Below are 17,462 nucleotides of genomic sequence, written 5' to 3' on the forward strand. Positions count from 1 at the left end.
CATCAATGTAATCCCAATAACTGCAACGAGATTCTTTGTTACGAATCTCAAGAGATCTGGTAACATGAGGGTATTTTTTTTAAGACTGTATTTTTTATTTTAAGAATGTTTTCTCCCCCCCCCCCCCCCCCCCCTTCTCCTAATGTGAGTGTTAATTTATGATGGCTATAATTTATAGAAAAAATGTCTAATTCAAATTCTACCAATAACACACCATCAGCCTTTGATGCTGAACATGATAAGCCACTGTGGAAATATGTGACTAGATTAGAAAAATCTAGTGCAAGAAGGGGGAACTACACTTTTCAATGTAACTTTTGTCGGGCTACATGTAAAGGTTCATACACTAGGGTAAAAGTCCCTTTGATGCAAATTAAAAATCAAGGGATAGAACTGTGTCCAAAAGTAACAAGTAAGGATAAAGCTGAATTTGAGAAACTAATTGTAGAAGCAGAGTTGAAATTGAAAAACTCTAGATTGAAGAAAGTCCCATTACCTCCTCCTAGTTCAAGTGCATCATTAGGTTTATGTTTCAATGAAGCAGACGAGATCTATGGATCAAAAAGGAAGAGGTCAACTGCTATAGGGAGTGGAAGTAGTAACCTTGTTATGAAAACATTTAACATTGGGGCTCGAGAACGATTAAATGGTGAGATAGCTAGAATGTTTTATTCAATAGGCTTGCCATTTCATTTGGCAAGAAATCCTTACTATGTTAGTGCATTTACTTTTGCTGCAAATAACAACATACAAGGATATGTACCGCCTAGGTATAACATGTTGAGAACTACATTGCTTCAAAAAGAAGGGATAAACATTGATATGTTATTAGACCTTATTCGAGGCACATGGAGAGAGAAGGGTGAGTATAGTTAGTGATGGATGGAGTGATTCCAAACGAAGGCCATTAATAAATTTTATGGCTGTTACCAGAGGTAGGCCTATGTTTCTTAAAACGGTTGATTGTTTAGGGGAAACAAAGAACAAGTATTTTATTTCCAACTTGATGAAGGAAGTAATCATGGATGTTGGGCCTAAAAATGTGGTTCAAGTCATTACAGATAATGTCCCAAATTGCAAGGCGGCAGGGCACCTAATTGAAGCGCAATTTCCTCACATCTTTTGGACTCCTTGTGTTGTGCACACCCTCAATCTTGCCTTGAAGAATATTTGTGCTGCCAAGAATGTGGAAAATAATTCAGTTGCATTTGAAAAGTGTAATTGGATTAGTGAGATTGTGGGTGATGTGATGATGATCAAGAATTTTATTTGTAATCATTCCATGAGGTTGGCAATGTAAAATGAGTTTGTGAGTTTGAAGCTTCTTTCATGCTTTGCTTCTTCCATTGTCATGCCTAAGAGGGTCAAGTTGATAAAGCAAGGTATCCAAACAATGATAATTAGTGACAAATGGAGCTGTTATAGGAATGATGATATTGGTAAGGCTAAGTTTGTGAAGGATAAGTTGCTGGATGACTTTTGGTAGGATCAAGTCGACTACATACTTTCCTATACTGCTCCAATTTATGACATGATTAGAGTTTATAACACCGATAGACCATCTCTTCACTTAGTATATGACATGTACAATGATAGAAAAAGTGAAGATGGTGATATATAAGCATGAAGGAAAGCGACTAGAAGAAGAGTCTACATTCTATAATATAGTACATAAGGTTTTAAAAAGCGGCCGCAACCATTACGTAACGCCGTTACGTGACGGTTTTGGTGGTTACCGCCACCCGTTACGGCCGCTTTTGCAGTGTGATTGACATTCACAGGTGTATCGGTCGTAGCGGCTGCCATAGCGGTCGTAATGGAGCCGTAACAACTGTACCGGCCTGTTACGCACCGTTACGTAACAGTTCCGAACTGTTTCTTTCGAAAAAACACACAAAAAAAAGTTGAAAATGGGGGGAAGAGGGAAGATAAAGAGAGAAGATGGAGGAGCAAAAGATAGAGAGAGAGAAGAGGGAAGATGAAGAACATGTTATTGATTTGTTGAAGCTGTAAGACCTATGCTATTCTATTCAGCTGCTATCACTCAACTATTTTGTTTATGTGCATCTGTCTATATATTGTTTGATAATAATAATAATAATAATAATAATAAGTATGGTCATTATCTATTTGGCTTGGTTAAAATATGTATATATATAAATTTAGGCTCTTATTTATTCTCTTACTTTTGTCATTGTTTATCTTATATATAATAGTTAGTGATTGATTTTTTGTATAATATAAAGTCATTAATTATTAAAATAAAATGTAAAAAACTCAATTTATAGTGATTTAAAAATATGAAATATATTGGATCATACTTAAAAATTTACAAAAATTGATCAATATTTATTTTAAACCTAATAAATATGACCATGGAAAAAAAAATATGCATATCGGTAAGTTTTTTTCAAATTGTGCGAAAAATAAAAAAAATTCACGGTTCTGGTTACCACAACCGTTACGCTACAGCCTTTACACCCCGCAACCGCAACCGCAACCGCGCCACCGCCACCGTTACGGCGACCGCAACCGCTTTCAGAACCTTGTGTACATTAGATTCTTGTAGACTGGTGGAACAAGAATAACACACCACTTCATTGCTTGGTACACTCATTGAATCCAAGGTGATTACAACACAATTTACTATTTTTATTAATTTAATTAATATTATTCTTTCACATTTATAATGAGTAGTACATTTTTGTCATTTTAGATATTATAGTGATGTGTGGCTTCATAAGGATCCAAGCTAAGTTTCTCCACATAGGGATGAGGAGGTCTGCCTTGAGATCAAAAAAGTGCTTGAAAAGGTTCTTTGATGATCCAATGGAGAGCACTAGAGCAAATTTGGAGTATGCCAAGTTCTCAACCAAAGAGGGGCCATTTGCTGACATTGATTCCACTGGAGATGTATGTGATATGGATCCTCATAGTTGGTGGGTTGTTTATGGTGCATCTGCACCCACTCTTCAATCTTTGGCTTTAAGGATACTTGTGCAACCTTCTTCTTCGTCATGTGCTGAGAGGAATTGGAGTATACACTCTTTTATCCATTCAATGAGAAGAAACAAGATGACACCCCAACGTGCAAAGGATTTGGTTTTTGTTCATAGCAACCTCTGCTTTTTATCAAGGAGAACCCTACAATACCTTGAAGGAGAGACTAAGTTATGGGATATTGCAGGCGACACATTTGATTCATTTGATGATGTTGGGATGCTTGAGGTTGCAAATCTTTCACTTGATGAACCTGAGATGGAGGTTGGGTTGTTTATAGATGATGGAGGTGCAAACGAAGAAAAAGATGGTGATGATGATGAAGACGTGCAAGAAATTGGATCTACATCTATTTGAAGCTTGAATTAATGTTACTATGTTAGTGTTTGTTAATTTTGATTTAGGATAAATGTAATATGAATCCACGTAACACATAAAAATATAAATAAATAAATTCACCGTGTCCCTTGCTGTGTCCGTGTCCTTGTCCCCATTTTTTTAAAATTGCCTTGTCCCGTGTCTGTATCCGTACTTCATAGGTAACGGCCATTTCAGTGTTACGTAACGGCCGTAGCGGTAATGTAACGGCCATAATGATCCATTACACACCATTACACCATTTTATAATATTTTGAATAACTTCCTTTTCCAAAAAAATAAATAAATAAAAGCTTACAAAAAAAGAACAAATACTCGAGTGATCTAAATCCAAAGAAAAAATCTCATATGAATTCATTTTCTTTATAATTTTTTTTAATTTTTATTTCATTACATTAACATGTAAAATAAAAAAATATGTAAACAGTGGTTGTATTTATTTTTATAATCATTTTATTTAATATTTAATTATAAATATTTTTTATTTTGTTACTGTAATGTGTTGTCTAAAAAATGTCTTTAAAAACTCAAAAATATTTTTTGATTATGGCACAATTTTTATTTTTATAATCATTTCATTTAATAATTGTGAATATTTTTTATTCATTAGTTCAAGTATTGGTCAAAAATAATTTGTAAACATTTAAAATCAATTATTCTTAAAGTTATTAACTATTGAAATAAAATGTAAAAAACTCCTTTTATTTTGATTTCAAAATATGAAATATATTGGATCAAACTTAAAAATTAACAAAAATTGATCAAAATCTATTTTAAATTCTAATAAATGTAATTCTAGAAAAAAAAATTAAAAAAAAAATATGCATAGCGATAAGTTTTCTTCAAATTGTGCAAAAGTAAAAAAAAAAATCACAGTTCCGGTTACCGCAACCGATATGCTACGGCCTTCGGCGCCACCACAACCGTCACGGCGACCGCAATTGCTTTTCGAAACCTTGGTAGTAATACAAAGGCAAAGGTGGTGTGATGATGATTCCTTCATGCAATCTTTTGGGTTATTTGGCCGGAGAGAAAGCAAAGATCTTTGAGGACAACATGGATAATGTAAAACCTTATGTGATAGAGCTTGTTTCTTGTCTTCTTTTTGGGCTTCAGTGTCCTCTCCTTTTAGGGGGATACCATTTTTGTTTGATTTCTAGGGATTGGAGGGCAACGTGTGATTCATAACTTGAGACACTATTTTGTTTCATTTTTTCCCCTTTTCGGAGGACTTCTTGTCCTCCGACTCTCCTACAATTCCTTTCTTCCTCTTTAATGATAATCCTTTTTGTTGCCGTTTAAAAAAAAAAAAAAAAAAAAAAAACACGCTCTATTTGAAGTACGAACTGTCCACTAACCCATTCCCCTTAGCCCTATCAAGCATCCTACTCAAGACATCAACCACTGAGGTTAAAACAAGAGAGGGATAGAGGATCGCCATACCTGAAACCTCTAGATGCCTTAAGAGTGTTACCAGCTTTGCCATCAAACCATTGTCATGAAAAGCATGCCAAAGAAAATGCTTAGGCGAGGCAAAGCTTAAGCGCCTCAAGAGGCCTGAGGCTAGGCAACAAGAAGGCACTCATCTCAAGCTCAATCATGAGGTGCTCAAGGCAATGGCTGTTCTTTTTAATGTTTTGATTTGATCTCAACCATCTATTTTGAGTAGTAATAAAAATGTGATGTTGTATGCACACCAAATCCTAGCTTAAGACCAGGAGTTAAATCTTGTCTTTTTATTTGTTTTTAATTTTTGTTAGTAAAGTTAAGAACTTTTTTTTTTCATCACTTAGACGATACAGCCGATACTTTAGTCATTGCTGGGTACGAATTTTGGCCACTGCTGGAGATGAGATTATTTGCTAAGCAATTAATCAAGTCCTTTGCTTTTTTATGTTTTTAAATGCTAAAAAATGTTTGTGTTTGTCAAATTTCTAATGTTTTTGTTGTGTATTGAAATTTAGAATGTTGAATTTTGTGGGATATTTTATGTTTTCTACGGACATTTCATATTTGGAATGTTGGGTACACATGATCATATGCCTTTTCAAAATCTGCTTTAAAGATGACAGTTTCTTTATTTGCTCCAATACTCCACTTCATTAGCTACTAAGAGCATCCACAGTGGAGCTGTTAACCCTCCACTAGTGTCAGATGTTAATCTTTTGGCCAGCCAAGCTCCATTTTGTTCATACAATGGAGCTGTTAAGGGTAATGTTAGTAGTCAAAGTCAGTGTCAGATGTTGAATAGTGTGTTAGCTGCAGCCAGTGTTTTAACCAGTGAGGGAGAGAGAGGGAAGTGCCGCAGGGTCGTCCGGCCGGATGTCCGGACTCTTCAAGTTAAAAAATAAAAAAAATAAAAAAGGGTGTGACCGGTTGACCAGCTGGACCCTTCTCTCCAGCTGCTGCAAACTATGTACATATATATATATATTGTTTAACACACCCCTTAACACACATTTTAACATATACATTGTATCACCATTATAGCGATCCCGGGTTTACCCTTATTGTATAGTGATCCGGACATGTGTCCGTGGATGTTGGTAGTTGATTATTATTTTGTTTACATCCTTTTTACAACGTATTTGAGTTATAGGATGTGTTGGGCGGATTTGTTTCAGGTTGGTTGAGTTTAGAAACCAAAACTAGTTGCCCAGATTTTTGGCCTGTACGCTCGAGCGGAGGTGTTGGCGCTCGAGCGGGTAATACACCCATCCAGTATTTGTTGTGCAGTGTTGTACGCTCGAGCGTGGAGTTGGCCGCTCGAGCGGATCTGTGTGAGTGGACGCTCGAGCGTAGGGTTGGGAGCTCGAGCGGAGGCCTGGTTCTGCAAAAGTGCTGGGCGAGTGCATTCTGCGCTCGAGCGGGAGGTTGGCCGCTCGAGCGGAAGTCTGTGAGTGGCCGCTCGAGCGGGGTGTTTTACGCTCGAGCGGAGACCTGGGTTAAAGTCCCGAATTTGTGACTCTTCAAATCACTTTTTCACTTTCTCTTCTCTCTTACTTTTCCAAAATCACCATTGTTGAGCCTCTCACTCTAGACTCTACCTTCTCTCTTGGTTTTGATCTAGTAGGAGTGATTTACTCACCTTTGGCCTTTACAAAAAGGTTGTTGATCGTCGAGGGCTTCATTTTAATCTGAAAATCTCGGGTTTTGGAGCACGTTGAGTTTTGTCGTCTTCTCCTTTGGGACTCCGAATTTGAGGTAGGGATATCCTACTCCTCTCTATGGGTTTTGTCTTTAAATTTTGGTATTTTGAGATGTTGGGCTTGGTTTGGTAATTTTGTGAAAGTTTGGGGCTTTTGTGTAATTTTACAAAAGTTGGAGTTTTATTCATAATAAACCTAGATGCATGTTTGGCATGGAGAAATGGAATTGATGTTGAATCATTGATGAAAATGGGACCTAAGGGTTGAAATGGTAATTATGGAAAATGGCCTAATTACATTGTTTAATTAATTAGGATAATTAATTGTGAGAAATGAGGAAATGAAATGTTGATTGAATATCCATTTGTGCATTTATTTTCTGTTTAGAAGTAACTGCTTTGGGCTATCGGTGGAGGATAGTCGTGATTGTTGTAGACAATGCATGATGATTAGGCAAACTGAAACTAATCAATGAAATGTGTCATGGGACTTGACGGTTGATAGAATACATTAACTGTATGTATTGGGTGATTGTATATAGAACCAATGTGTTTATATACGTTATGTGTAGAGGAGGAGATAAGGGATGTACTCCGCGGTTTAGGGGAAGATAGGGGATGTACCTCTAAACCGGTTAGTGAAGGGAGAAGATAGGGGATGAACTCCGTAGATACAGCTCATATGCTTGTCTAAAGAAGTGAAGATAGAGCTTATATGCTTATCTTTGTGATATGTGGATATAGCTTATATGCTTATCTGTGAATGTGGGATATTGTTGTTATACATATCTGTTGAGAATGTGGATATAGCTTTTATGCTTATCTGAATGTGAGATATAGTTTCTATACATATCTGTGGAAATAATGATAGAGCTAGCATGCTTATCTGTTGAAAAAGAAAAAAATGAAAGGTAACTTAGACTCATAAGTTGTATGACATAAATATGTGATTTATGTGGATGTATCAGTATTGACCATCTATCAATTGCTAATATTTTAGTCATTGTCCATGGTTGGTTTAGTGTATTTCTACTGGGCTGTGGCTCACCCTATATGGGAATATCATTTTCAGGTGCAGGAAGCATGCCACCTCCAAGAACATAGCTGGGAGGCTAGTGGCGGACATACTTTTGTCGCTTAACTTTTGATGTATTACATGTAACTTCAAGCCCAGGGCTTAATGTGTAAACGAGTTAGTACTCTTTTGTTGTAACCAAGTGTTAACTTGGAAAGCTGTAAGCCTGTAGGGCATTTTGTTATGATGTTAACATGTAATACTTATGTAATGGAGCTCTAATGAATAAAAGAATGTGGTTAGTTTATATGCAAATGCTTGTCTTATTTGATGGGTTTTATGTTATATATTTGAGGGCGTTACAACCATTCAATCCCTATTCACTCACTAAATTAACAAACTCTTAACACACATTTTTTGGTCCCACTTTTATCACTTTTTGTCATATAACACACATTTTTAACACATCCATTGTGGATGCTCTAAGGCCACATTCAATATCTGGCATCCCTCAAAAAACGCCCCTTGATAAGAAGAAATAGTCCTTCTCAACCCCACCCTCAATCTTCTATACAAGACTTTTGCCAAGATTTTGTAAAGAGAAGTAACCAAAATAATGTGTCTAAAATCACCAATCTTCAAAGAATTATTCTTCTTAGGAATCAAGCAGACAAAGGAAGCATAACAAAATCATTTCTGGGATCATAATAGAAATTAGGAAATATGAAGAAACTAACCAGCTCAGCAAAATCTCTACTCGATTCTCCATGAGAGTTTCCATTCTCCAATCTGAGATATTGTCCGGATAATGTTCATCTAACATAATACAAATAACGAATGGTAGCACCCCTATATGATGGTGGTATAATGCTCGGTAGTAAAGTTCGCACTAGATCTGCACAAACATGAACGCTTTAGGGATCAATTAGCTTAAACAAGAGAAAATTTAGAAGTGATACAACAATGCTCACAAGTCTCATCATAGCAAGACTAACCACCCAACATGCGGCAAGTGAAACAAAATTTAGTAAGTATAAAAAAAATTTAAGGCGGAGCAGCATTATATCTCAAATAAGATCTACATAAAGCAAACTTATGAAATCCAAGAAAATTCAAGCCTAGGATTAATCGTAAGGCCCCTGCACTCCTTTTGAGATGTACCTTCCACTACAATAACACAATTAGCCAAGGTAATAACTTCCCAATCCTTATAAGAAACTTTAAAAAAGAAAAGGCAAACAAAACAGCCAAAGAAGCACAAATAATTCTCTGAAGGATAAAAATGATAAAGGAAATAAAGAAGAAAACTGAAAGAGTCGATATTCAAGCAAATTTTCAAAGTCAGGGTGTAAGAACTACCCAGCAAAGAAGAAAGGAATTGTGTTCTGATTGGACCCGACTTAAAAGCTAGCTTTTCAGCTTTTACACAAAAAAACAAAAAAAAAAGCCCAAAAAAGCCAAGTATGTTTGCCTCCAAAAAGGCTAGATGCTCTTGCTGACCCAATTCCCGGTGCTAACAAATTACCTATATGACTATAATAGGCTCATCTATTCAACACAATTCATGTGTAAGGTTAAGGTAATCATTTTGTCAATTAAAAAACCAAAAGGTCATATGGGTTGCCAAATGCTTGCGTCTTTTTTTGCATTGGCTCTTTTCTGGCATTTTTTTAAGCCAAAAAACTGGCTTTTAAAGCAGTGCCACAAAGGGAAACAAATATCGAGAGTGCACTCTCAAGATTAGTGAATACAATGGTGAAAGAAACATCAAGAGCAAATAATTTATTTTGCTAATCATGAAGGCCAAGGGTTCTATGGGTGATCAAAAAGGCCTATGGCCTAGGTTGGCGACTTCCATTGATTGCACTTGAGAGGGGTGCTCACCTAAGGTAGCCAACTGGCAAAGCCTTTGTCATAATTTGTGGTAATGGGACCTACATTCACGCTAGCCTCGCCCTTCAAGAATATTTATTTATCAAAAAAATAAAGGTCTAAATAAAGTCTAGAGCAGCCTCAGAAGAAAACCATAAAAGTCTTTTTGAACTTGAATCGCAAGTAGTTTGGTCATTTGTAGCATCTCCAACCAAGAAGTGAACCAAGAAATGACCCCATACAGCCATACCCAATTTAGACAAACAAATCCTCTAATATTATATGATATTTGAACAAAAAGACGCTCACATTTGCTAATAAAGAAACATTTCTAACTTCTCACACGAATGGGCGATAAAAATTCTATAATTTTCCTAGATCACATTTAGTTTGTAGTACATTTCTAAATAATTTATAACATCTTATCTAAAAATATTATGCAATATGCAATATATATTTGTTTAAGATGAGTCCCCTTAACAATACCCAACTTTGAATGCATATCCTAATATCCTAAGATTTAGATTTAGGAAGATCTTATGCTTAGACATGCGCTCGCACCCGATACTTGTAAGTTGTACCTGAATCCATGTAACATAGATTAATGGAGAGGGATAGATGAAATAACACCATCTGAGTTTTTCCGTTATTTAAATTAAGCAGAGAGTATTTAAAATAAGCATAGAATAAAAATAGAAACAGAATGTAATAAATCATTGCTCAACTTACATGTTTTAGTGGCCTGAGGGGAAACAATTTGATTGGAAACTATACGTGTCATGGAGCAGTCCATAAAAACATATTCACCTGAAAATGATTTTTATGGTACACACTTAATAAAAAATAAGCAAATATAAGAAAACTGAATCCAACGGAATTCATAGGGTGTACTACTCTTTAGTTCTTGATTTTGATGATGACACACATACACAATAGGGTCTCCCAATCCGAGGGGATGCTTTAGACACTCAAACAAAACAATAAAACTAGTTTCAGCGACCCATAAAGATAACAATGTTAAATGAGTAGACGAGATTCTTCTTCATCTTTTTCTTTTTCATTGTTTTTCCTTCTTCTTCATTGTTTTTCCTTCTTCATTTATTTTATTTTATTTTTTTTTTTTTTTTGACATAAGAAAAATAATGAATGAAATTCTAAGCAACTATGGAATCGTGCGTAGAGGGGGGTCAATAGGCCAATTTGACAAATCAATACCAATTTTAAAATTAGCACGTGATTAATTGATCTCTAATTCAAATATTAATCAATAAACCAATCAATCCATCAATTAAGCAATTAAATTATCATTCTAACAATCTCATCAAGGTGTAAGCAATCAACTTAACGTGGAAAACCTGTAGAAACCCACTTCTACAGGGAGAAAATTATGACGCCAATGTCCAAAAGCAATTTACTAATAAATCAAACGGTTACAAAGCATAATTGAATGATTTACAACCCTTTACCCAAGTTTACCTACAATTGAGTCTACCACAAACTTCAACAAACTTTAACTCCGCTCCAAAATGGCCTTGATGCATCAAGCACCATAGATCCAATAGTATCTAGGAAGCTCCAAGCTCCAATATCCATCACCAATTGAGTCTAGATGAAGAAGTTATGAAGCTTCTATAGAGAGAGAAAGTGGATCTAAAAGCTTCAATAACCATTACTCGCATGCCCACAATGCCAAAAGGCTGTCTTTAAACAATAAGGGGCACAATGGTCATAAAATAGGCCTCCAAACACGCCACCAATGCTCAAGTGTATGTAGGGCAACTAAATGAGCACACCTGCAGTATTTTCAGGTCTCAAACACCTGTGGGGCGCTAAGCGAGCGCATTCATAAAAAGGTAACACACTCAATTGCTGGCACTAAGAGAGCAGACCTTGCAAGATTTTCAGCACTTGAGCACAAGTCGAGCGATAAGCAAGCGAGCAACCAAAAGCCAATGCTTGAGCGCCTGTAAACCACTAACCAAGCGGGCTCTAACAGAAAGCAAAAAAATAAAGGAAATTAAAGCACATCAAAAAAAAAGTCTTACAACAAGTTGGAGGAAGTGGTGTTCAGGGAATCGGATAAGTCTTATATCTGCAAGCAATGGAACCGAAGATTTCTCACTTGCTGAAGAAAATCTGCCATGTGGAGGACTCAATCTCACCAGATCAACTAAAAATCATACCAACCCAAAGCCCCTAAACCACATACTTCTGAGATTTCCTTCACCAGAAATTGCCAAACTATAATATAAATATAGCCTATATGCTATACATTAACTGCCATGTACAAACAGGGTTCAATTCAATCCCTATTTTCAAACAGACATTTTGATATATTTAGTTGCATTCGATAAATAAACAGACATACATACATACATATATATATATATATATAAATTCTCCAAAACAAAATTGAAAATTTATCACACAATTTGCACCATAAATATTTTCTGACGATTATGGCCTATTGACTGTGACCAAATCTAATCTTATTGATTGTGGCTTATCGATTGAAGCCAAATATAATTTTATTGATTGTGGCCTATCAATTGTGACCTGTCGATCATAGCCAAATCTAATCTCATTGATTGTGGCTTACTGATTTTGGTCTGTCAATTCAGACCATGACCATCTTTAAAGATTTACTATGGCCATATTTTATTATCTCTATCATTATCTATTTTTATTATTAGTATTATTATTATTGTTTTTGTTTTTTACTTTATTGCAGAACATGAGCAGTAAACGGAAGTTGCAACTGCAGGTTTTCAAAGATTGGACTGGGATGCAGAAATTGAAATGAATATCCATACCCCATGAAATAAGGAGCCATGGAAGGCATGAAGTGGTTTGAGGAAGTTGTGAAAGTGTGGCACCATGGCTATCATATTGGATGATGATGAAGTAACTGCTGATGCTGATGATGTTTGTGGCAACGTGGCTATAAGAGCGGTTGTTGAGCAGTTGAAGGAAACCATGGACATGAGCCTATAAATTGGCAAGGCACAAACAAGAGAAGGGGATCAACAAATCATCAAACTTATCATAGTTTTTTTTTCCTTTATATTTAGGAGTAGTCTACCTTAATTCCTAGGAGTAGATTATCTTAACTTTTAGGAGTAGCTTTCAACCATTTGTTATCTTGTAAACTTAGAAAATTTCAATAGAAGTTTTTCTGTATTTACTTCACTCTTTCGATAGTTAATTATTCTAAGGAAGTCCTTGTACTTTCAGGCCATGTTTGTTTAGATGGATATGAGCTTGGGATTGGACTAATAGTCCAATAAAATTATTAATCCGATATTTGGTTAAACAATTAAAGTACGGACTAATTATTTTAAACTTGACTATTAGTTAAGATGGGATATATAATCCAATGAATTCGTACTCCTAGGACTATTAGTCATGGGAATGCTAATCCAGTCCGTCCAAACAAACATGGCCTCAAGGCATTAGAATCTTTACACAATCGTCCGATTTTCTATTTGGTTGTTTGCTTAAAATTGTTGTTAAGTCTCTATCGATTAAGACTTAACATAAATTTTACTAACACACGCACATTTATATAAATATAGCATGATTTCACATATAACTGTTCTACTTGAATTATGAGAACACCAGAGAATATACTTGGAAAAAGCAAAAAGACACAAAAGAATGGAACTGAAAACTCAATTGAGGATAGAGACATAATTAAATAACACAAGCAACCTCTTCTTTGGTTCGAATCGGACAATGGCTTCAGCGTGGTGAACCACTGAGTATCCAACTTCTCAATCCCTTTCATTTCGAAGGTCAGCTTTTCGATCAAAGGCGAATATTCAGCGTTACTATCGTTATCATGACTAGTAATCGCATTGTTGGATTGGGACAGAGATGAAACTGAACTTGGAGAACTGTTAGGAATCTCAATAGTGATGAGAACTGGATCGCCCGGCCTGTACACATCTCTCTCTGTATGTAGCTTCAGCGACGGCGGCACCGCCACGGAACCACCTCGATTGCTGACTGAATCGCCTCCGCCACCGAAGAAGGAGAATACGCGTGAAGCTTGCTCTCTCAGCGGTGGCGGCACTGCTCTCTCAGCTCTCGCTCTCTCTCTCTCTCTCTCCCTCCCTCCCTCCCTCCCTCCTGTATTAATCCCAGGAGTTTATCATCCTTAAAAATTAGGGTTAATTATACTTTTACCCCTAAGTATCACCTTTTTATTTATATAGTCCTTAAACTCCCTCATTTTGGTTATGTTTAATAGGGGTGGGCGTGGGTCTGTTGCGGCCACGAAACCTCCAATTCGTCATCCGTTTACTAAATTGACAGATTAGAAAAAATCAATCCGCATTCGTTCGCCAATCCGACGGATGTGGATTGAACGGGTTGACGGTTTGGTGAATGGATGCGAATCGGTTTGGCGGTTTAAAATTTTATAAATTTTTAATATAATTCAACTTATGCACTTCCTCAAAAAAAATAAAAATAAATAAAGTATTACAGTCAATGACTTAAAAAATATTACAATCACTGCATGCCTCAAAAGTTTGAAATTTTTGAATATCACAATCACTGCATGCCTCATCCACATACTACAATCACAGCATGCCTCATCCACATAAAGTATTACAATATGTGGTTATTAAAATATAAAAACAATTCAAACCACCAAAACCATGAATAGAGTCGTATTAGAGATTGTATGTCTCTATATTGTTACATCTATATCAATTTTTGAAAACAAAAACCAACCAGTATATTTCATATTTTCTATTTATTATTTTTAGAGATAGATTTAAAAACAAAAAAAAAATATAGATAAATAATACGTTTATTTTTTTCAATTCAAAAAAGATATTTAAGTTGAAAACTTTTTTTCAAAGAATATTTAAACTCTTTTTTAATTGAAAACACAAACAGAATATTTAAACAAATTGAAAACACAAAATCTTATAAATTACTAGGGGTGCTCGCGGTTTGGCAGTTTGGTTGCGGCCAAAGGAATCTCAAATCCGCCATCCGTCCGCCAGATTAGCGGATTAGAGAAAATCAATCCGCAACCGTCCGCTCATCATTACACATCCGTCCAAAATGCGACGGATCAGTTCGGTTCAATCGATTTTGACGGATTGATATATCCGCTGCTCACTCCTAATGTTAGTCCAAATGATAGATGACAACCAAATTGTTAAGGCAAAAGTGAAAACGTGGCATACACGTGAGATTCAAAATTGCTATACAGGAGATTCAAAATTGCTATACAAGTAAAATAGACTTTTCACTTATATCTCCATTAAAAAAAAAAAATCAATAGGAGGAAACTTATACGTCATACGTATTTGATATAATTAGAAGAAAACAATTGGGATTTATCTAGGGTTTTAAAATTTCACCCAAATCAACTTGATTTAGGTTTGGATTTGTGTGAATCAACAACATTGGAAGGGTTTTGCACCAATGTTTGTATTTATTGAGTTTGATTTCGGATGGATCAACACGATGAAGATGAACACGAACATGGTGAACTCCAAACCTGTACGTATACTTTTCTCTCTCTCTCTCTCTGTGTCATTTTGCGTTTGTATAGTTGATTGTGCATGTTTTTTTGTCAGTTTGCGTTTGTATAGTTGATTGTGCATGGTTTTTTTTTTTTTCAACTTGTGTATTTGGTGTTCCTGTAACTACAAGTAAAATCATTGTTTAAGCATTCTATGTTTTTTTAAGCATTATTTTTTGTTTGTTTTTGGAACAAAAATTAAGAAAGTGCTATTTGTTTTATATAAAATAGTGTTTTATTGGATCAAAGTCTCCAAAGTGATGCTTTTAAGAATTTCTTTGTTGTTTGTTTTTTTATTTGTTTTTGTCAAATACTTAACAGAAAAGTGTTGTAGTTTTATATATAAAAAAAACAAAAAAAAAAAAAAAGTGTATTCTGATGCCACATGACTTTTTATGTATTTTTTCTGGTTTGTTTTTGGAATAGAAGTTATGAAAGTTCTGTTTTGGAACAGATTATTGTTAAAAGACATTGTATTTTTTTATTCCATTGTGGTCCCATGCATTTATGTCATGTCTCTATTAATTTGATGATTTTTTGTCCCATGCATTTATAGATTGTGGGTAGCAATTTTGATGCTTTTGTGGTCCCATACATGTGTAAATTGTCTCTGTTTCTTGGTCTCATGCAAGCACCAATGTTGAGGTTGTTGACTTTGTGGAACATAGGTTTGAAAACTATTTCCATGATGTAAATGTTCATGCTTGGGAATGGGACTGCAACACTAATAAAAAAGGCAATACTTTTGAAGTTAATGTTGATGGGCAAGGTGGTAGAACTCATGAAGGCAGTGTTGAGTGACAAGGAGGTACTAGTCATGAAGTCGATATGGATGGGCAATGGGGTATCACTTATGAAGGTAATGTTGGTGAGCAAAGGGGTAGTAGTTCTAATTTTGAGGCTCAATATGAGGTGTTTGTTGATAGTGATTATAGTATGAATGAGGAACCAGTGCTAGAGATGAACCAACACACTGGAATGCCATCACAAATCACTCAACCAGGAAATTTGTCTCAAACAGAAAGTGAGGATGGAGACTCCTCAGATGCTTGAAGAATCAGATGAGGATGATTGGTGGAAAATGCCCAAGTACAAAGAGTTCAAACCTGTGCCTGGTAGACAAAATCCTATTTTTGAGTTGGAAATGATTTTTAAGAGTAGAGCACAGTTTGTTGAGGCTGTTAGACATTATGCTATATTGAATGGTAAAGACATTAGGTTTAAAAGGAATAAGGGCTGCAAAGTTATGTTAGGGAAAATAGATGATTTCCCATAATTAAATCAATCAATGGAAATAAAAATTAATAAGGAAAAATTAAATCAACAACGACACAAATTTTTTTACGTGGTCCCTCAATGTGAGGTATGTCCATGGGATCGAAATCCGATTCCACTATCAACCAAAAAGTTTCCAAACGATTACAAACGATACACGAATGGTCTCACAAAACCACCCTTAGGTGAATTCCAAATAATCAAGAGGAAAGATATCACCAAATAGATGAACAAAAGACTTCGAAACAGAGTTGTAGAAGACCCAAAATAATACGTCCAAATCAGAATTGAAAATTGAACCAGAGGAAGCAAAGTAGCACTATTACTTGTTTGCCCAAGCAATACACACACAGCCACGCTTTAACAAATTAACCCACTGAATAATGATAAAGAAAGCTATTGCTCCACAAAGCCAAACGGCTGCCCCTTTCAAAGATAAAACAATCCAAAAATATTGTTGTCTCTTCGGCTGTCACGCACTCAAAATAATCACATTAAACCCATCAATATAGACATGCATTGATTTATAAAAGCTCCACATTCATCTATTCATCAGAGTTCCATTACCAAAAGTATTACATGTTAACGACAAAAGCAAATGCCCTAAAGGCTTACAGCTTTCCAAGTTAACACTTGGTTACAACAAAAGAGTACTAACTCAATTACACATTAAGCCTTTGGCTTGAATATACATGTAATACATCAAAAGAATAAAACAACAAAAGTCCGCCTGCCTCTAGCCTCCTAAGCTACGTCCTTGGAGGTGGCATGCTACCTGTACCTGAAAATGATATTCCCATATAGGGTGAGCCACAGCCCAGCAGAGATACACTAAACCAAATATGAACAATGACTAAAAGATTAGCAGTTGATAGATGGCTAACACTGATACTTTCCCTTATCACATTTTACGGTTTCATGACATACAAGTCCATGCTACAATCCATTTTTAATTCTTTTCAAATTCTCAGTTTATAACCCTGGCTCAGAACCTGGCCAAACAACTCATATGAGACAATTACTCACATTAAGCACTTTCCTATTTCATCATAGATAAGCATACTAGCTATATCACACACATCAACAGATAAGTATATAAGCTATATCATCACTTCCACAGATATGCATACAAGCACTATCACACTTCCAATGACAAGCATATGAGCTCTGTCAACACATTACTAGATAAGCATATGAGCTCTATCTATGGAGTCCTCCCCTATCTCCTC

The 17,462-nt window shown here is 35.6% G+C and overlaps 1 protein-coding gene across 4 annotated transcripts in view; it reads right to left on the bottom strand.

The window, feature by feature from the left end:
• Positions 1 to 13,537, bottom strand: part of LOC114295677 (uncharacterized) — a 38,609-nt gene extending 25,072 nt beyond the window's left edge. The window contains exons 1-4 of one of the 4 annotated variants that reach the window (XM_082883550.1): positions 13,125 to 13,537; positions 12,227 to 12,401; positions 10,143 to 10,220; positions 8,279 to 8,436 (exon numbers count right to left, since the gene is read on the bottom strand). In XM_082883550.1, coding sequence (XP_082739676.1) covers positions 8,279 to 8,364 — 86 coding nt within the window. In that variant the 5' untranslated portion in view covers positions 8,365 to 8,436; positions 10,143 to 10,220; positions 12,227 to 12,401; positions 13,125 to 13,537. Of the gene's footprint in view, positions 1 to 8,278; positions 8,437 to 10,142; positions 10,221 to 10,889; positions 11,378 to 11,458; positions 11,929 to 12,226; positions 12,402 to 13,124 lie in introns of those variants that run through there. The other 3 variants (XM_082883548.1, XM_082883549.1, XM_082883551.1) reach the window with 3 other exon arrangements.
• Between the last annotated feature and the right edge of the window lie 3,925 nt (positions 13,538 to 17,462).

Source organism: Camellia sinensis, chromosome 8 (genome assembly GCF_055761805.1).
Source record: "Camellia sinensis isolate YWXY chromosome 8, ASM5576180v1, whole genome shotgun sequence".
In the NCBI taxonomy this organism is placed as follows: Eukaryota; Viridiplantae; Streptophyta; class Magnoliopsida; order Ericales; family Theaceae; genus Camellia; species Camellia sinensis.